Here is a 21,107-nt window from a genome sequence, read left to right on the forward strand (position 1 = left end):
ACGTAACCAATAGTGTCGTGTGATTTGTGCTGACGATAAGTGCTCAACCTTTACGGATAATGGCATTCCACGATTTTATCCTGACAAGAAGGGAATTTTTTATGCTTCCCCCAACAAATTTTATGCTTCCCAACACCGCATAATATTTGTTTTTCGAAATTAGAAAAGGGGGGTGCATGCGTCCTGTTCTCGAACGAAGTGGTGGGCTATTATGCAGCTAAAGTTTAATGAAATCGTGCGTAGCGGGCCCACAAATTGCGTTTTTTTGATATTAGCTGACAGACCTCTCCATAGAAGGAAATTGGGCATATAAAAATAATCACTCTGTTAAATCTACAGCTGGACGGCTGCACCGCAATTATAAAATATTTCGCACGAGGCGCAAAAAACACATATTCCATGTTTTTCCTGTTTGAAAAACTGGATATGTTTTACACATGATACAATGGCCATACTAAAAATACCTTACAGTAAAACAACGACAACGATGGGGCTATGACTTTGGTTTGGGTTAGTTTTTGGCATGCTTAGAATATTCTAAAAAATATCTTGTGTAAAAAGGTTTTCTTAATTTACAGTTTAAAACCGTAGTCTTGAAATATGTTGAAAATTATTTGTGCTGCTAAAAAATCCGCGAATAAAGGCCTATTTTTTAAATTGTTGCAAAAAAGTTTTTTTAATAAAATAATATTTTATATCGGAGGAACTAATTTGTTTGGGGGCGAAGAAATATGTTAATTAGTTATTTTTAATTTACTTATAAAAACCTAATTTGTTATGACCTTCCTTTGATTCAATAGAAACCGAGTTAGGGTTATGCAAACCAGGGCTGCGGAGTCAGTAAAAAACATCCCGAGTCCGACTCCAGCCAAAAAAATAAACCGGAGTCCGACTCTGGTCAAATGTGCGATTTCGTCGAGGCCCTAGTCCGGCCCTGACTTTACAGCTTGTATTCCGCCAGTTAACTTATAACTAAAATAACGTGGATATTCAGCAATCCTTTTATAGGGATGTCGTATAATTCGTTCACGCACAATACATGGTTGGAAGCTATTTCACCTATGTTATTCCACCTTTATTATGAAAAGCTATGTTTTACGTTCAAGTAATTATAAGTCGGTTTAAGTTTAAAGTGATTTTATCGTTTAACAAATATTCTTGGCTTAAACGTCGATGTTGGATGATAATTAATATTCTATGGTGATATTCCTGTGGAGATACTGAAATCTCAAAGATCCTGTGTACTAGGATTTCTCGTCATCCAGTCATAATTCACTTCTGATAGACTTTCGGGTACTTAACCTGGCCAGGAAATCTTGAGGCAAAGTAGCTGAACAGATGATAGTAATAGCCAAAATTCGCAAATTAAAAAACACCTGGTTAATCATTCGTTAATATGTTGTTGTTTTTGGAAAAGTCGTTTTTTAGTTTTTACTAATGTAAGATATACTGATTTACTAATGTAAGATATACTGACTTAAATCATAAAAATTCAAAATCTTAAAACCTTTTTTAAGTAGAAAAACGGTAATCATATATGTCAGTTTGCTATTAATTGGATCCTTTAATTGGCTTCAATTTATGGATGAATATTTTGGTTCCAAAATTCCTTTGGAAATCTATTACAAAACCAATTATGTACTTTTTTGACACAATTTTTGTCCGATTTGTAGGTCGTGACAATGTTTGAGAGCCGTATGTGTAAAACGCTGTAATATTTTTCTGTTGATGACAATCATTATTAGGTAGTAACAGTTAGAATTTGTTCGTATTACGATTTAGATGGATCGTAAAGCAAGGTTGTTCCCAATCCCACAAAACACGCAAAACGTGAGTTTAAGTACTCATTTTTAGCCTTTGCAGGAAACCTAACTTTGTAGGCTATATTGCGAACATATATACCTACATTGGTAACTAATACAGAAATTAAAACTTAATAACACTAATTAAATATTACTGCTTGCTATAAATACAAATATACTTTTTACGAACGACAGGAAAAGCCTACCGAAAGCAGAACTGGATTATCGCAGCAGTTCTTTGTTTTCAAGATCGTGATGACGCATCCTAAGTCCGCTACGTAAGCCAATCAGATGGCTGGTTTTTAGGATTAACCTGTAGTAAACCCGCAAAGGCGGTCATGTGACACCGGCAGTCAGCAACACGTCGATTCCAAAACAAAGAAGTTTTTCTGGCTTTTCGAGTGTAGGCAAAATGGCAAACATGAAGCGCATCATTTTAAGCTTACAGAGATAGCTATGTATGCTGCCTAAATTCTGAGGCAATTCTACTTTGGTATGTGTTATGAATTGAGACACAGTAAGTGCAGTATAGCGTTGTTTATAACTGTTGAAGTCGGCGTTTTAATACTGATCTATCGACGGACAAAACAGATTTAGCTATTCATCATGAAATATGTCAACCAGAATAATTCTTGTTTTAAATACCTAAAAGTGAATATGTGTCACAGTTTTAACACAATTTTGTTACTTGTTTAGGGTCGGAAATTGTTTAAACTGGGCAACCTTTCAATAAGGCCAACAGTCTTGGCCTTTTAAAACGCCGCTTTGCAATGAATTCTACGACTCCAAAGAAAAACGGCAAGAAGTCACCAGTTGGACAACGGGTGGCTGCCCTTTTTAGTGACGGCTACTACGCCCCGGCCGTTATTCAGGTGAACTTGATTTGATCCTACAATTTATTGATTGGAGATCGTTTCTACCCTAAACGCATAGATTTGGGACAGCCATGAATGTGGCCATAGCGCCGTTAAGTGCGTTGTTGCAGCACTATGGTGCAACATTTACCTGCCGAAAAGGGCGTTGATTCTAGCGCTGTCAGCAACAGTAGCGACGAGACTGTTTGCCTCGTTTGCTGTAAAAACTCATGATTCAATGAAACGCAAAAATAATGTAAGTTCGCCTTGAATGGCGATGAACCACGACCCCAGTATGCGGCGTTTGCCGGGTCGGATGCGGTTTCGGCGCCTTCGCAGGTAGCTACCGAACAAGCATGATACCTGAATCAAGCGCTTGTTTAGAGCCGACTGCTGCTATTGCTGCTACGTCATGCGCTTTCGGTGGCCGTGGCTGGGCCGGATGTCTAACGAATACTTTCGTGGCGGCGAGAAGCCGAGAGAAACGCTCGCTCTTTACAACAGGCAAAGGTTGCCCAAAGGGGACGCTGCGTACTTTTCCATCCCGGATTTAATTATCGAAGTGAAACTAGCGCAAAGGCTGTACGAAAAATAAGGAGCCAGTCGCTTTAAACTGGCCTAGCAATAGGGCCAGAAGCAGCAGCAGTGGCAGCTTGTGCTGCCGAGTGTTGCACAACAGTCGTCGTCACTCTCGACGCGCTGGAGCCGCGCGCGAGCTACTCGCGATCGGTTTGTTTTGGCGCGTTTGTGTGTGCGAGCACGCTGAAAAAAGAAACACGCAGAGCGCGCGAGCGTGTGTGGCGGCGCCGAATTGTTTTGGCTCTTCCCGTTGCACTCCCCGCGCGCACTCGCCTCAACGGGGCCCTTCGAAGGGGTCGCCGAACTGTTTCGAGTTCTTTCCCCGGTCTTTGGGGTTTGTTTTGGCCGGTTGCGTAGCGGGGCCAGCACTCCAGTTCTGACGGCTGGCTGGAAGCGCCGCTGCTTATCGCGACAGTTCAAGGTTATCGCGTCTCCGTGCGAAAGGGCGCCGAGACAGCGAGCACAAGCTTCCGACGTTTTACGAGCGATCGCCATTTGTTTGTAAACAGAGCAGGCGAGCGGCGAACGAACAATCGCAAGGCAAGGCAGGACAGCTTGGATATCGCAGGGCCGAGTAAAAACAGATTCGTTTTAAAGATATAACGTTTTCGCCGCAGTACTAAATCACGTCTTACTGTTTTAACGATATGACACAGTAGTTAGTCGACATAACAAACGGTGTGAGTTAGTGACAAAATGTATAGATGTACTAATAAATGTAACACACAACGCCATTTAGAATAACAGTTTCATCTGTTTCGCCTGGAAAAACTGCGGGGCTATACCACATACGGCACGACAATGCTACCCGGGTGACGCATAGTCCTATGTGTGCGCATATTTTTATATGGCAGCTGAGTTGATTAGTCATTCTAGCAGTGTGCAGGCATCGGACGTAGTAGCGATAGCCGTTGACGATATGCACGCTGAACTAACGCGCATTTTAATAGCATATTGTCATTGACGTGGTATAGTGGACGCGGTAGTTGAACAGCTTTGAAATTTTAAGGAAGTGTTGCTATCTCATACCTGTAATTTCATGTGTAAGTTGTGCGATTTGATCACAGCGAAGTATGACCAAGCTATTAAGCATGCTGTAGTGCTCCAAGCTGGTTGTCCTGTTTCAAGCTATAAAGTTTTGCAATAATCAGATTATGGATTTATTTATGTATACCCTCCATATATATCAATTATCTGTTTTTGTTTAAGGCATTAAAGGAACCTGACAGCGAAAATCGTACTTTCACTGTAAAATTTGACGATGGTGAACAGTCTGACTGTTTATCAGTGGATATGATCGGTTCAAACTTCGCGAAGTTATCCGACGTTAAACTCAAGCAATTTCAAAAAGTAAGTTTAAATTTACGTTATCTTAAATAAAACACGTTTTTGGTTCAAGATGGACAATTAGGAACATGCAAAAAACGTTTAGAAATGCATTTACATCAAATTGTGTATAAACTACTTCGCCATCGGAGTATCAGTAACCACGAGACAGGTTCATATTAAACTTTGATAATAATTTATGAGTACGACATATTTTCAAAGGTGTACACCACATACAACGGGCGAGAAATCAGTGGCTACATTCAAACCTGCAAAGGTGATAAAGTAATCTTAAGTGTTCCCAGCGACAAGGAAGAAAAACTTATTCTCGAGAGAAGTCTGGAAGAAATTCGTCTCTTGGACAGAAGGTAGTTATGTTTTCTGGTGTGATAATTTGTTAAAAAAATACACCAGCTGTTTGTTTTGTTTTGGCATCCGCTGGAGCACGTGGTAAAATATCCTTTCATCTAGTACGACATCTGAAAGCTAGAACGCGCTAATCTAGGACCCTGTTTATCTATTCGTTAAATTTACCGTTATACATGCATGTGTGAATATATATGTCATTTAGCAATAAATACATCAAATTGCAATCTATTGTAATGACTGAAGCATTACAACTACGGGACCGCTAATGATTCGATATTGTATATTTTTACACCCTCTTTGTTGATTCGACAGGCGGAGCCAGCGACTGCAGAATAGTCAAATGGATTACCGCAAAATGATAGAAGAGGGCAGCCCACGCAAGAACAGGCCGGTGTCAGCCAGCATCGAAGTTCCAAAAGCCAAGTAAGTGATTGACGCGCGAAGCGCATGACACGAAAATATACATAGACGACCCCACGCCACGGCAAGATGCAGTATAAGGTTCAAAGTACAACTAGTCCCGGACGATTTGCAGTCCATCGCACTGTTCAGTTGCGCACTTCAAACTGTTCTTACAAGGTTATAAGTCAGAAACCGCATAAACTACGACGAAATACCATGCTACATAATGCTAGTTTTTAACACTGTGCCACTGTTCGTAATAAACCTAGTGTGATTTGGGATGTATAGGTAGTGGGTATGTATTTTTTTAATTTACTAGTTTTCTCCGCTGTCTGTTTTAAGACAGTTTCTAGGGTATGTATTGTAAACATTTCACTGCTTAAGCAACCTGATAGACAGTCAAACACTACTATTTGGAAATTTTAATCACATGATAAGTACCATTTACCATCGCATGCTAAAAAGGACAATAAGCCTACCTACGCAAAGTGTTATTGTACGCTTTGTCGAATATTAAGACGAAAATGTCGGTTCACATTATCATTAGTTGTGGCTTATTTTTTATTGCGGGCACTCAAGCATTGTGTTCGCGCAAAAGGCCGATTAAACCATAACTGTGAAAACATTGCGCACAAATGGAAGTAGTATGCCGCTTCAGAATTCGACGTCATCCGCGCACATCTTTCGCATCTTACGCATCTTACCTTTCGCCTAGTTTACATGGCCCTATCTTTTACGCTTTAACGTTTGCGTGGGCTTTGCATATGAAACTACGGCGCTGGAAGCCGGCGTAAAATGTAACAGGACATCCGCGAAAAACCAAGCATCGGGCAAGCGGGTGCGGCGCTATTTCGCCAGCGGCCTTTCCAGTTCTGCCACCGGCGCCGGTTTATGGCGGCATGTCTTGTCGCCAAGCAAGACGAGCCGAGCCATCAGCGTGTGAGACGCGCGGTCGATCGGCGTAACAAAGGACCGCACATCTGTTCTCATCGGTGTCACGCGCGCGTCGCGCCGCACACACGCACAGGAGCGCGCGCAAGCACACCCGCACGCCCTTGCGCAAGCTAGTCGTTCGCAGCTGGAATCGCGACGCTTAGCTTCGGTCAAGTAAAACGCCTATCGATCATAAGAAACAGACTGGGACCCGGCAACAGTTTCGTCTTGTACCGCAAGTTGCCTCGTAACAGTGCCCTGACACTTACATAACCCAATTCCGCACCACAGTCGCCGCTACTGCGTTTGTTGGTAGGCGCTGACGTCACGGGGTGTTCGAAAAAGGAGAGGAGGCGCATCCGTGGCAGTCACAAGGCGCGCTCGGCCGCTTGCTCTTTAAGCAGGCGCCGCTAAAATTAGCCGGTCCGACGCGTTTTCGCTTAGTCGGCATATCGCGGTGCGCCCTGGCCAGCAGCACGTTCCCCAGCACGCGCGCGCCTCGACTGGACATGCGTTGGTCACGGCGCCAATCCCAGGTCGAGAAGAATGTGTCGCCGCGCCCCTTACTTGGTTTACTCTTCGGGCGATACCGGCTCCTTGACGTTCGAGTTCCAACGCGCCAGATCGATCCTCCGTTCGTTTTAAGCCATTGGTTCGTCAGGTCTATATACCGGCTTAGGTTTGAGTTTGCGCCTAAGACGTGAACCGGTGGGTTAATATTTGACTCGTATAGCTGCCACTTATTATTTTGCGGTGAGATAAGCGTAATACGTGTCGAGAAACAAGTTAAGTGCGTTACGGACTTTCCCCTTGTTTTGTCGTGCCGTGGCGATAAACCCGGGCGGTTTCGTTTGCCGAAGAAGTTCCCCAATTAACCTCTTCGCAAGGCAGCTGGCCCCACTCACTACAGCCAGTCAATTACTGCGTTTGCTTGTTGCGGTCGGAAATACATACAGCATAGTGCCAATTGCTCGCGGATTGCGATGTGTCATGCGATATTGGTTACTTCATTTCGAGCCACCAATCCAAATCTGGGTTTAACAAGTCGTTTTACATTTCACGCTATCATGATTCGAAATACCACAGTATTCGTGTCACCACGAAATTTCGTCCGCCAGCATTTAAATTCGTAGTTTCGCCTTCGTCGGCTCGACCGACTGCGAAACCAGACCGCTCATTACCGCTTTCACCGTTTTTGAAGAAATTTGCATTCAGGGTCGCGCCGTTCGTTGAACAATCTTTACGCCATAAGGCAATCCATCACTCTTTTCGGGAATTTTGGGCACAAAAATAATCCTTTCAAAATCACACCACCGTTTAAGGTAGGGTTTCTAAACCAGGGGTGCTCCAGGGTGAGAACTGTTCCAAGGGGGTGTGGGAATGCTGAATCAGACACAGAAAATGGACTACTGTAATTTATTTCTTTGCTCAATTAAATGTAAGACTAACTCACATTTTGGTATTGTGTGATTCTGTTATCAGTTACTTGTGTGAAAAAAATAAAATAGTTTTGTTCTTTAATCAAACTAAAAGGGGTTGCGAGAATTAGTTGGTGATTTAAAGAGGTGCAGCAAGGAAAGATGTTAAGAACCACTGGTTTACGGGATGTGACCTGCTATTTGTATCATTCCAAAGTGCGACGGCATAGCTCGCCGAAGATCGCACAAACCGGCAAAGTTTCCGCTCCGAGTGGCTCTAAAACTGGCGCGCTCGGTTCTCGAGGTCGTGACGACCGTCTGTCGGCCGGCGTTCGCCTTCTCTTTGTTCTCTTTCGCGCTCGGTCGCGGCCGCATCGCCGGATGACGCAACGTGGTGCAACACTGGCACCGTTGCTTGTTGTTGGCGCGGTCCCTCGCACGTCGGCCGGTGTTGCTGCTGCTAGTTTGGCGCAAAGGCAGACGCGGTTTTTCCGGACAGCCGCACACATTCCTGCGGTTTGGTTGGGTAATAGTACGGTGTTGTTTGTTAAGAATTTGCTTAAAAGGCGGGACAGCCTTCGGGTAAGATCGCGAGTTGGAACCGGCAATATTCGAAAAATAAACAAACGAGATAAACATTAACAGTGTACACCAGTGATTTCCAAACTCTGTGCCGCGGCACACTAGTTTGCCTCGAGAGATTGTCAAGTGTGCCGCGAAACTTTTTGTAATTTCGGAAAATAGATTATTTATATTACCAATAGGCATACACGCAAGTATTTTTGACTTATATACGCACTTTTCATTTCAAATTAATAGTTTTGAGACATTTACATAGTTTGCTGTGTGTTAAGGGCGATTTTAAAATAGTGTGCCGCGAGCTAAAAAAGTTAGGAACCACTGGTGTACAGTGTACAAGGTGTTACATCTAGAAACTCAAACACAACATGAACGTAATGTGAGCCTCACAAGACCGGGTGAAGATTCTCATGTGTATCGCAAACCGCGCATTGCCCACCTAAGGGCAGTCTGAACTTATACGCCTCAAAAAAATAATTCACTTTTACTTTTCACCTCGTTTTTTTAACAACATGCCAATAACCTCGTTTGACGTTTCGACCTTTATGTCTGGATTAAAACAAAGACAATGCCTCGACTTCGATCGCTAACGTGTTTCGCGTGATGGTGACACGAGCGCAGTTCTTGAAATAGCGCAGGAATTACGAAGCTTTCGGTTCCACCTATAGGCCGGGCTTCCGGGAACGCGGGTGGCGAGCGCGCCCTTTATCGTTGGAAATGCGTCAAGGTTTCGACGTTGGCCCGGCTTCCGATTCTGCGGCAGGCCGACTGCGGAAATACAGCTGCGACTGGAAACGTAAACAAGTTGACGAGTTGAGTTTTTGGAGCGACGCTGAATATCAGCAAACTTGGTACGTCTAATGAAAATCGCGCGAGTGACGTGTGTAATGGCAAACACAAGTTCGCAATTGTAGTTTTGCAATTCGTCGTTTTCTTTGTTATTTATAGTCTCATTGCCGTATACGTGACCTCTTTGCAATGCGAAAGCACGTCGATTAACTATCGATTGAACCTCGCGAAAATTTCCAAAAAAACACACGCCGGCGCTCTAATCGACCCCCTGTCCGCGGCGATGCAGTACACAAGGCAAAAAAATCTATTTCTGCCTCGTCATGTTGTGCCGTGGAGTTGTTGTTGTGCTCGGGTGTGCGAGACACCGCGCCTGAAGCTGCGCTCTAGCTCGTCACGTGATGCGGCGTTTCGCTCCCTCTTCGTCGCGCGACGTCACCCGACCGGTCACGTGACGCGTGCTACGCCCACTGACGCGCGCGCGCACACACACGGCGTTGTGACGACAGCAACAAAGAAACGGCGGTGGATGTGCGCCTCGCCGCGACCTGGGCGCTGCTGTACAGTGCACTAGGCCTTTTAAAGGCGGCCTTACTTGCTCTATAGCGACCTTCTCTCTGGCGGCGACCGCGTACGAACCGGCTCTTGGTTTTCCCCACAGCATTCACTTCCCGTTCGTGCTTCGCCTTTGTGTGCCGAGGTCTGCTACCGCGTTCGCCGAGTTATTTTTCAGGGCGCTGGTCGATCTCTCTTCTGACCACATACGCACACACGCGTGCACGCGCGGGGGCGGGATCTCGCGCTCGCACACACACAAACAGTAACGCGGCCTGGCGACCTTCGATTCGAACTTGCGCGTCAATTAAAGCTGTTTGACTGTTGACAATATCTTAGCCAGTCTGTGTAATTATTTTCAACGGGCCCTTTATGCACGCCTGTTTCGTACTAGGTCCGTCGTATACAAGAATGCTGATAGAACGTACACTTTCAGAAGAGTCTCGTGTGTTTGCCGTGATGTGAAAAATAAAGAAACCCAGGGTCGATTCATGAGCGGGACAAAGTAGGCGGGCCAATAACAAGGCCGTAAAACAAGTACTTTGGATCACGAAGTGCAACTCTTTCAAGTGGCGTTCGGCCATAGTCGGCGCTACTATCATTCATGATAAGGACCCTTAACGTTTCCCCGCCAATTTGCTCGGGTGAGCCTGCCTCCGCTCAGCATTTGGCAATCTGGCCGACATTTCCTTACAAAATCTCAAAAAAATACCAGGTCGATCCACTGTGGAACATTTACGCAATTTGGGCAGTAATGAGCTAGAAACTTGACCTCGTTTCGGTCGTCGTGCGACATTCCAGCTAGAAAGCACGCGTAACCAACCGTGTTGTTGTTTTTGTTTTTATTTTTACTCCACTACGATTGCGAGGGGGCGGCCAATTACGATCTGGGGTGTAAACATTCACACCGCTTTCCGTTGACGGTTATTTGCCAGGGCGCTTCGTCGAAACTAGGTCCATTTACATACAAAAATAGCCCCTCGAAAGGTGTCCAAACAGCTTTTTCAGCGCCAAGTATCCGGCACCCTTCACCCAATATCAAGCGTTGATGCCGCTGACCGGGTCTACAGGCGCGCGGCCAACGCTGTTAAATTCGTAAGAAAATAAACTTCCCGATTGCGTAGGCGCATTGACGTCAGTGAGCGGCGGATGGGCCAATGACGCGCGCTATCTGTTCTGTAGGGCGACAGGGCTGGAATGAAAATTGTATTTGTTCATCGGCGAATCTCCGCGTTCCTGCGAAATTTTGCCCGCAAATCGCAACCATTGTTATCTATTATTTTTCGATGAACACAAAATTGGCTTTGTATGGCCTTGAAACAGATTCCTGCCTGTACTTTCGTCATCGCTATGAAAAACGCAACCGTGGTCAACTACTGTAGCGTGTACATCGTAATTTGTGCGTTTCATTAGTGACGCTTTGCTAATTTATCTCGGCAGTTTGCGCTGTCCCTTAAAATGAAGTGACGTTGGTACTTTTCCACAAAGAGAACAGAAAGTCGCCTGACCCGTGCGTCATGTGAGTGATTGACACGTGTTACGTAATCGATCGCGAGCCAACGCTGTAAGGTGTAATTAACGAACATGCAAGTTGTATCAGAACCGAGTAAAATACCCAATATGACACATCTTTTCCCTACAACCCAGTATGTCGCGTCTAAGGAAAAGACTTTACATACTAATGGAAGTTGGTTTTATAATAGTGTACATTGTTTCCCTACAACACAGCCGTATGTCGCGTCCAAGAAGAAGATTTCACATACGAATGGGCTTAAGTCGAAACTGACGTCATAACATGGCGAGTTCAAAATAGCTAGGACGCTTTTCCAATAAGTCGCGCGGCGAGAGTAATTCGAAATGTCGTTAATAATACAACAAACGGATGCTGTGACGTTGAAACGTCTATTTCGGTCGACGAGGGTGTCGTGAAAAATCGTCAAACGCTAACGCACAGGTTCCAAGCTGCTTAAATCTCGTATTTGCGACCTCGAATCGCTGCAACGGATACATTGGGGCGCAGCCTTTTATTTACGCCCTAACTGCGCGCGCATCAAATTATTATTCTAGCTGCTGCTGTCGCAAGCGCGCCAAGCGTGTGAGAAAAACAAAGGTCACTGAAAGGGCCAGGCTCGGAACCAATGTGCACTGATTAGTGGCTCCGAAAACAGACGGTTTAATAGTTTAGACCTTTATTACCTTTTAATCACAATGTTTGGCAAAACAGTACTGCCGCGCCAAATTTCCCCTTTTATGCTTGTTTTAATGGCCATTTCGTATCTTAAATGCCACGAAAATCGGCCACATCAATAATAGGATCCGCGTCCGTTCTAAGCAGCCATCTAAACCGCCGCCGTTGCCCGTTGAATTATTCATTCGCGCTTTAAACCTCTCGCTTCCTTTTCCGCAGCCGCATCCGCAAAACGTCAGAGGAGCCGACCATGACCGAGCTGATGGCTGCCATGGTGCTCAGCAATCTGTCGTGCAGCCCGGTCTTTCACAACCCGCCCGCACAGACGGTCAAAGGTGAGGAAACGCCCTTTATGTGCTCGGTTTGCTTAGCGTCGAGAAAAAGTCGACGGGAAATCTGTTTTTTTTTGTGGGAAGTGTGTGTGATACTGACAACGTCGTTTCGACTTTGTTGTAATCTTAGCATCTAAACCGAGTCCTTTTTTAAAAACGGAATTTATGATCATGTTCGGTCACAATCACCTGTGTCGCGTTACATATTTTTGTTCCTCAATTAAATGTGATGTTTGTGGTGTCATGACACGCTCCATTACTTAAAGAAAAGCAAACGCGACCTAAAATCGACAGTTTTTAAGCTACTTTAATTATTTAATTATAGGCAAACCAGACGTAAAAAAACACACTCCGCTTTATATATGGTTTCATATTTGTTGTGTGTTATATTATTAAATTACCAACCTTTTCACCTCACTTGCAACTTGTTCGCCCAAACATAAAAAATTGACCGGCAACGAAAATAAAATCTACATTACAGACGCCAGCCCGCAAAGTTTCGGCAGCAGTGGCGTGGGCAGCTGGAGCACCGACCCCCAGCACCTCTCTCCCTCGCGCCAGCCCCCGGCCAACAGTAGCAGCGGCAGTGGCCGGGGTCCTTCATCGGTGCAAGTGAAAACAGAACTGTGCGATGAAGGCGCCATGATACCCCGTCAGCCCTCCTCGCCCGAAGATCCCATTGAGTCTGACGCGGGGACGATCCTCATGGAGCGGACCACGCCCACTCGCGCTGGCCACGCCCCTCTAGAGAACGAGGACATATCCGACGAGCCGCAGGACCTGAGCGTGCCTAGGCTCCACGTTGAGCGCAACGCTATCAAGGAAGAAGAAAGCTCCTCCCCTAGGGCTGATACGCCAATGGAGGAAAGCTCTCAGCGTCCGAAGAACACAATGCCGATCCCGATGACGCTGCCGGCTGCTGCAGCTGCGATCCAGCACGGCATTCCCTTCCAGTATTACTTTCCTTCTGCGCTGATCCAGCAGCATTACGGCGCTAGTCTTCCCGTGCAGATTACTTCAGTGCCGCGATCGCAGCCCGAGGTTCGAAGCAGTGGCGGCGGAAACGGCAATTCCGCGCCCGGCTACATCGACAGCAAGATGCATCGGCACCTGCACCGCGCCGCGCCTTACCACAAGGTACGCACTGTCCAAAAACACTTTCCGCTAAATAGCTTTTGCCGATTACGTCGTTTTTTTTATGAGGTGACTCGGTCTGTAGTCGGTTTTGTTATTTTGTGGCAAATTGTCCGACCGTCCAAACCTGGTAATGTTTTTTGTTGTTTTTTTGGCAACACTGACATTGCCTTCAAAGCGTCTGCATTGGTGATATATTAAACGTGTGAATCATCTTCGTATTCGCTTTGATATACGCCTAATGAATCTATACAGTATACATCCATGTTAGCGAAAGTAACGATGCAATTGACCGTACATTGTCTCCTGTAGCATGGAGCACATAGCAACGGCTTCAACTTGTGTGTTTCTATAAAGGAGGAGTCATCCGTTCCATCGCCAGCGGCGGATAACAACCCTACAACGATGCATTACGGTTCGTCTGCCCCAACCACATACTACCCCTTCCCCGGATCACCCATCCCCGTGTCGAGCCTGTCCTTCTCACCCACGCACAGAGTCAGGGTACGTTTTCAGAGTGAGCTAGCTTTAATAAGCGCGATAAACTTTGGTTTATTTTATGCTATATACGGACATGCATGTTGCCCGAAATAAAATACGGAGTTTCTAACGCCTTACAAAGCACTATACTTGTTAGGGTTTAACAACACTTTTTTCCACGATCGTCGTCTTGTAACTTGTAATTAAACCGTTTTAAGAAAGTATTTTCCTGTGCAAAAGTAGCAATATGTTTATGTTGCGGTACGAAATAAAGTTTTTATGCACCGCTGATTTAAAATATATTTCCGACTACTTATTAAAACATAAATACGTTGCCATTCGAAATGACAATGACAATAACTTTTACCTAAACAATATACAATCACAAACCTTTTATCTGCTAAACGTAAAAATTTAAAAATGCCTTTGTGACACGATGTTTACTTTGAGAATCTCTAGTTGCCCAATGGGAAATCAGTCTCTATTAATTGTCGTCCAGTGTGGATCTTGTTGTTTAAGTTGTATTGCGCGGTTCCCGCAAATTAGCTAACATTTCGACTATAGGCTTGGAAAAGCGGCAGCCGGCTGTATATTTAACTGTCGGAATGCGCCGATATCGCAGAAAAGGCCTTTAATTATCGCGCGGCGCCCACCGCAAACGCAACCACGCCAATCCTAATCCGGTCCCCAATTGTTTTTCCAAGCAGCAGCAACAGCAAGCGAGGTCGCCGCTCACTGCCACGCCCCCTGCCCCACCCATGTCGAGCAGCCAGCAGCAGCACGCCAAGGCAGCGCAGAGCGCCCCGGTCGTGGTACCGGCCTTCGCCATACTGCGAGACCACCCCTACCAGAGTCAGATCGCCGCCCAGCCAATCAACATTCCCGGCAGTAAAGCGTTTTCCTGGCACAGCGCGGGAGTCAATGTGAGTCGCAGTTTTCTCGTCCACCTCTGCTGTTGTTGTTGTTGTTGTTGTTAGTTGGTTTGATTTGATCTGGTGCGACCGCCACCTTTCGCTTGCCGCCTGTCAATAAACGAGGTTTTAATTCGTTTTTGCGGGTTACTCCTTTTCTGCTCACATCAAGCGACACAACGTCAAGGTCTCGATCAGTAGCGTTTTTCGTGTGCAAACGGCGAAAAGATAACTTGTAAAATGTGGATTTTCACGCGCACATACCGGCCTCCGCGCGCCTTTGTCAACATTAAAAACTTGCAATTTAAAAGTTGTGCTTTAAACCGAAAATAATCGAAATGACCCTTTGCTTTTGATCGAGCTTTAAAAGGACATTTTTTCAAAAACTTCCGGCTTTGGCACGACGGCGATAATATCCATTACTTACTGCAAACTAATCTTTTTCCTTCGCGTTGCAGTACTCGCCCAAGAGTCCGGTGATCCACCATCACTCCCAGATGCGCCAGGGCTCGCCCAAGCTTCCCTTTCCAATGTCCCCCAAGTCGGTGCCTTTGGGCAGGTGAGTTTCCTTGATGCGCAAGTGCGGCATGCGTTTTGTGGCTAGGGCTTTTTAGTAAGGGCAATTAAAAATAAACGATGAATTTAAACTCTTTAATCATTTTGGTAGACTTCGACACTACACAAATTTACTTCCCAGCGTTCAGATCTGATGTAGAAAAATAAAAAATAGCCCCTAATAAAAACACGCATAAGTTTTCAAATAATTGTTGCAGATAGCTGCCAACTAAAACAGGTAAATATATAATAGGATAGATCTTGTGTAAAATGCAACCCATAACGTTACTGTGGATCCTGATTTCGGCCCACTGGAGGCCATCGGTCGACGATATATATAATACGACTTTTGAAAGCTTGGATAACAGTTGTACCACGGGTATGAACTTTTCGGTTTCCAATTATGTAATTGAAATCGCTGTAATTTTTTAAAATATCGAACCTAATCGTAGGTGGTACATATCCCTGCTCATACCGAAACGTCCCGCATCTAAAATTTGGTCAATGGCTTGAACATACGTCCTAAACCGCCTCCCGCTTTTCAGGAAAGTGCGCGGCGACGGCAAGAAGTGTCGCAAGGTTTACGGCATGGAGAACCGCGACCTCTGGTGTACGGCCTGCCGCTGGAAGAAGGCGTGTCAGCGCTTTCCCGACTGAATGCAGGTTGGCGCTCGTGAGACCGCGACCTGTACATTGTAAAAGCTCAACTCTTTCAACTACTCTGTCTGGTCGCGACTGATTTCCGTTATGGTTAAGGCGTTGTACAGATGAAACCGGAGCTTTGCGATGGAACACAGGTGGCCGGTTTTGGCGAACGAACTTGGGCGTGGTTCACTGCAAGGGGGCGTGTCAAGTAAGCCAACCGACCTCTAAATAGGTCTTGGGATATCCGATATTGTCAGATCGCGCCAATCGTCTATATTAAAGATGGTATCGGTACCGATTGGTTACAAAATTGATTTCTTACATAGTTTGCAATCCAATACGGCGTTTTTTGCCTTGACAATTTTTTTTTTCGAAAACGAAATAAACCATCGAACGTTTAAATAAAATGCATAACGCTAAATTTTCAGCCTATTAATTTAAAAAAAAATTTTTTTGCATGTTTCAATGCATTTTAAAAGCGTATATTGGGAGCAGATTGATTGGCCATATTTTTTCAAAAGTATTGAGTATCGGTTTTGGAAGAAAAAAGGTATCGGACGTCCCTATACTTATGCCTGATCTGTACATTCGACCGCAGAGGTTGTTCGTATTTGTTTTTTATTGCCCGTTTAAACACATTACTACTGTGTACCTCCCCTTCTGTTGTGTGTACGTGAAAATTGTAGATATTACATCGCTATTTATTGGGCTGATCCTACTGTGACGTTCTTTTCCCGTTTTCCTTCCTTCCTCACTTCTTTCCTTTGCCGCATTCAAGTTAAAGCTGTTTTGTCGCGAAAGCTAGGCTGATGCGTTTTCATTGAGTCTTTCTAGTTCGCAAGGCGTTGTGTAAATGCTTACAGACCGATATGAAGGGAGGACCAGTTGTTGCCCATCAGTTAGGCTGAACCTCGCATTGTGCGAAGGAATTATTGTTTCTTTGAACTTTTTTGTGTGGTCATATACGATTTTTTTACCAAACTTTTATTTTTTCACCCGGAAAAAAAAGTCCAGCTTTTCCGCTAGCGATTGTTTTTTTCCTGCCGGCAGCCATCGTGCTCAAGTTTTGCCTTTGTTGCACAAGCTCGCGCGTGTCTGTTTCGCATTTTTTTGCTGTTTTGTTTTTAATTTTGTTCTGTAAGTACTGTACAAGACACCTCTCGCCCCACCCATTGTCCTTTGCTTTGTTTTCATTTTCTTCTTTTTTTTCCACTTTTTTCGCTGTTCTATCAGTATTAAGATATGTTTTTCAAGGTGGCTGCATCGACTGTTTTTTTACGCAGAAGGGAATCGTGCAAGGTTGGCTGATTTAAAGCCAATAGTACCGTAGTTGATGTATATTGTGTATGTGATGCTATAGGCAACGGATATTTTTCGAGTCTCGACTAACGTAAAAAAGTTTTAAATAAGTTTTGTGTTCAAAATTGTTTTGACCAGCGTTCGAAAAGAACAATATTTTGAGTAAAGTTTTTTTTTATCACTTTGATCGAGTTGCTCAACTACCGACTTTTAAAATTCGTGCTGTGTTTGTCACATTACTGTCGTTGTTTTATGTAAATACACGACTTGCCTTGCAAGTTTGCTTCACAAATGTTTGACGAGTACGAAAAATATACCGGAGTAGAACCATAGTAGGTGTATCGGTCGTGCTTTGGTGATGTTAATTCAATTAATCACTCAACCCTATAATATTATGTTTAAATGGGGAACGCAGTGACGTCATACTTAAAAACGTTAACAACTAGAAGCGGTTGTTTTTATATTTGTCAGGGGGTTTGTTTTCAGAGGTTAATTTTCATGGGTGGTTTGAAAGTTCCATCGGGCCATTGTAAATAGCGTAATTTTCCAGGGTTACGTTTAAAGAATATTAAATTAACTTTGGTTTGTGGTTTAGTTTATACGTTGCATGTTTCATATTGTCATTAACTTGTTTCTGCAAGCAAAAACCGATGTAGGCCGAAATTTTCCCGCCTTAACTTATGGCTTAGATGCGAAAGGGGTAGTTGGCCAAGGGGGTTATTTTCGTTTACGTTAGTTTGGTGAAAAACATGCAAAACTAATTTATTATAATAAATGAAGCTGTTTTTTCAATATGCTTTCCTAATATTCTTTATTTAGCTCGTTTTTAATTTTTTTTTAACTGAAAACTTTGAAGTTATGAAACCAATTTAGACTTACTATGTCAGCTCCTTGTTGTGGCGTAGCGGAAACGCACTATGGTTAGAAACCGCTAGGCCCGAGTTCGAACCCGGTTAAAGGTAAAATCTTTCACCGGTAGCCGATAGAATTCTATGGGTTCGAACCTGATAAAGTAACTTAACTTCTCAATATCTGTTAAAGATAAAACTAACCGTAAATAACCTCACAGTGAACAAGGAGTCGCCGAATCCTGTCCCAGCCTGTGGCGGGATTCGGTTAGCACGGTAAAGTTTCTTGTATGTCATGTTAAACACCCAATGCACACAGGTCAGAACACTGGTTAGGTAGCCGCAAGGTTCCCATGTCAGCTTAGTCAGGCAAGAAGTCGCTGCTTCGGGCTGGCAACAGTGTTCGAAAAACTTAGGCCCTCAGAGGGCGTGGCTCAGAGCCACACAATAGGGGACGGCCCGAAGCAGCGCACCAAGGAGTATAGGCAGCGAGAAATTTTGCATAATTTTTAAAAATATTTTTGCGCGCATTTTGTTGTCGGAATTTATATGATGCTAATATGCACGGGTGAGGGCTTTAGGGGTTTAACTACTGTTGATATACCTCTAGGTATTCTTTTGGGGGGTTGTAGATGGAAGCTGCACATTGTCATTCTGCGATTGTTACCATGCGGTTTACATTATTTCCGGTCGAACTTTTTAGTACGAATTTTGCTATGCGCTTTACATTATTTTCGGTCGAACATGTTAGTTACAATGTTAGCATTAAGTATGATGTTTAATGCACAGATAAGGGCGTATTCACATAAGTAATTAGGTGTTTATAATGATTTTACAGTTGAATTACGTTTTAGTGAAGTATGAAAGCTTAACACCGATTGAATACTTCTATATATACATATGTATAACGCTTAATCAGGGTTGATCGCAGAGTAACGGAGGGAATCGAACCATCTACCAATGAAACACGATGCCAGGAGTCATGCCATTTTGCCATACAACGGATATAGCTAAAACAGAACCTTGTTGTATGTTTCCGAATTTTTTTCCTTAAAATATAATTCGAGCAACATAACATGAGAGAAGTGTAACCTTTGTGATGAAGGTCTACCATATAGACAAATATCCCTGTGCTGTTAATTTCTTCGCCCCCAACAAATGCAGACAAATTTTCCGCTGTTTAAGCTTAATTTACGACGTTTAAGGCGTAGTAGAGGTGTAAAACTCACGTCGTCCCACGACGTTTGTATTAGACATCACCAATTGGTGGCAATGGAGCGTATTATGTTCCGTATGTCACTCCCCGACGCATTGTTATGGTAATATGCAAATTGCCAACCCCACCAACCCTGAGGTACCTGAGCCCTAAAACAAAAAGCGTTCGTATTTTTTTTTAAACATATGGGTATAATTAGTTTTTTGCCTATAGACCAGTATATAATAATGAAAAAAGATTGAACCTAACTTGCGTTATAAAAAAAAAAATAAAAAAAATAAAAAAAACACTCCGTTGTCGCTTACGTGAAACGTTGTAATTTTAATAAAAATATTTCAATTCATATTTTTAGAATCAACCAACAAACTTAAGTTTAAACGCAGATTACTTGTTAACGAAAAACTATTTTTTATCCGCTTCTTCGTTGCCCGACAATAAAAAGTAAACGAACTGAATTTGACTTTGTACAGTGGCGATGGCGTAGCTGGTGAGGTTTATCCGGGGCTCTATTATTACTAGTTAAAAAAAGAAAAGATAAAAATAAGGCATTACACAGCCCATTATTTAAAGAAGAAAAGAATGTTATACGCCCATTACACTGTGGACATAACGTTTAAAAGTAAAATTTTAAGTGTTTGTTTTAACTTTTTACTTAACTGACATCAAATGCTTCAAACTGTAAAAGCGGCTTCTGCAAAAATATAAATGTGAAAAACAATAAAAACGAAAATAGCATCTTTGAATTCTCATTTTCTGGTTTTGGACACTGAGAAACGAAGCTCTTCGTCGCAAACCAACAAACGAAAGTTTAATCGAGGATTACTTAAACGACATTTAAGGTTTAAAGATGTCTTCTTCAAGATCTGCCGAGTGCTGCTTGACGTTATTGTTAAGCATTGAACCTTGTGCTACAGGAGCTCGTCTGATCTAGAAAGTTTCTAACTTCCAGCTTGGTTTGTACTTAGAAGGGCGATTGGAAGAAGACTGCAGTGTGAACAAGGTGAGTTGCAGATTGAATGAATGTTGTGGGCAGGATGTTTATGCTACTACATCGAAGCGAGTACAAATTGAAGAAAACAGTTGTGTTGTTTCATAAACCATTCTAGACATCCATCCGTGGATTTCTATTTGGCAGACCATTATACCACAAACATCGCTCCTACTAATTACAACTCTAAAAAAACAACATTACTAAAAAAAGTTAGAAAACGACTCTCCGAAAAAATGAACTTAAATTTAAAAAAATCTTACAAAAATTTTAGAAATAAACAAGTTTTATAAATACAAAAATAATTTTTTCAACGAAATTTTGGCAGTCCAAACGCACTTGGAGAAACCGCAAATTATTATCATTTTCTCATTCGGAAGTCATTTTCTCAAAAGCAGTAGCGTTTGTGGATTCTGAAGATTGGTGGTTAAAAGACTTCTGGTGAATATACACAGTTCATCTTAAGTTGGATTTAAAAAAAAAAATCCCCAAATGAGCTGATTTCTAAACAGGTTGACGACATAAAGCTTATCGCAGCCTACACATAGTTATAAGAACGAGATTTGTCGTTTTGATATGTAACGCTTGACTATTTGTAATGGCGCTTTCACATCATCAGTATTCCCTATTGGATAACATAGGGCTAAATCGGCAAAATTGGCGAATTTCGACGCTCATATACCAGCGATTTTTTTCGATTTTTTTTTGACCTGCTCCGATTTGGCTGAAATTTTTACAGAAGATGCGTTAAGATAATATGAATCCAATGATGACACTTTTATAGTCCAATTCTTTAAAATTAGCCAGAAAATGGACATTTTTTATAAAAATTATCCGAAAAAACGCGATTTGGGGTAATTTTTAAAAATCGACCTTCTCCGATTTGGATCAAACTTGGTGTGTAG

At 43.3% G+C, this 21,107-nt stretch overlaps 1 protein-coding gene across 3 annotated transcripts; it reads left to right on the top strand.

The window, feature by feature from the left end:
* The first annotated feature begins 2,217 nt into the window (after positions 1-2,217).
* Positions 2,218-17,495, top strand: LOC146161323 (zinc finger protein 704-like). Of its 3 annotated transcripts, none has more exons than XM_083383863.1 (11): positions 2,218-2,319; positions 2,499-2,674; positions 4,445-4,585; positions 4,784-4,929; positions 5,243-5,353; positions 12,014-12,129; positions 12,608-13,263; positions 13,618-13,764; positions 14,445-14,663; positions 15,110-15,210; positions 15,752-17,495. In XM_083383863.1, exons 2-11 carry the CDS (start codon positions 2,573-2,575, stop codon positions 15,861-15,863), a joined length of 1,851 nt encoding a protein of 616 aa, XP_083239989.1. In that variant the 5' UTR covers positions 2,218-2,319; positions 2,499-2,572; the 3' UTR covers positions 15,864-17,495. The 3 variants fall into 3 exon arrangements, with proteins under 3 accessions (XP_083239989.1, XP_083239991.1, XP_083239990.1); XM_083383865.1 differs by having other exon boundaries at positions 4,454-4,585; XM_083383864.1 differs by having other exon boundaries at positions 14,448-14,663; positions 15,752-17,492.
* The last annotated feature ends 3,612 nt before the right edge of the window (positions 17,496-21,107 follow it).

This window comes from Ascidiella aspersa, chromosome 3 (assembly GCF_963924565.1).
Source record: "Ascidiella aspersa chromosome 3, kaAscAspe10.2, whole genome shotgun sequence".
In the NCBI taxonomy this organism is placed as follows: Eukaryota; Metazoa; Chordata; class Ascidiacea; order Phlebobranchia; family Ascidiidae; genus Ascidiella; species Ascidiella aspersa.

Coding starts and splice junctions, on each gene's coding strand:
- LOC146161323 (XM_083383863.1), top strand. CDS start 2,573: ATGAATTCTACGACTCCAAAGAAAAACGGCAAGAAGTCACCAGTTGGA. Junction 4,930..5,242: donor ATTCGTCTCTTGGACAGAAG/GTAGTTATGTTT, acceptor TTGATTCGACAG/GCGGAGCCAGCGACTGCAGA. Junction 13,765..14,444: donor CACCCACGCACAGAGTCAGG/GTACGTTTTCAG, acceptor TGTTTTTCCAAG/CAGCAGCAACAGCAAGCGAG.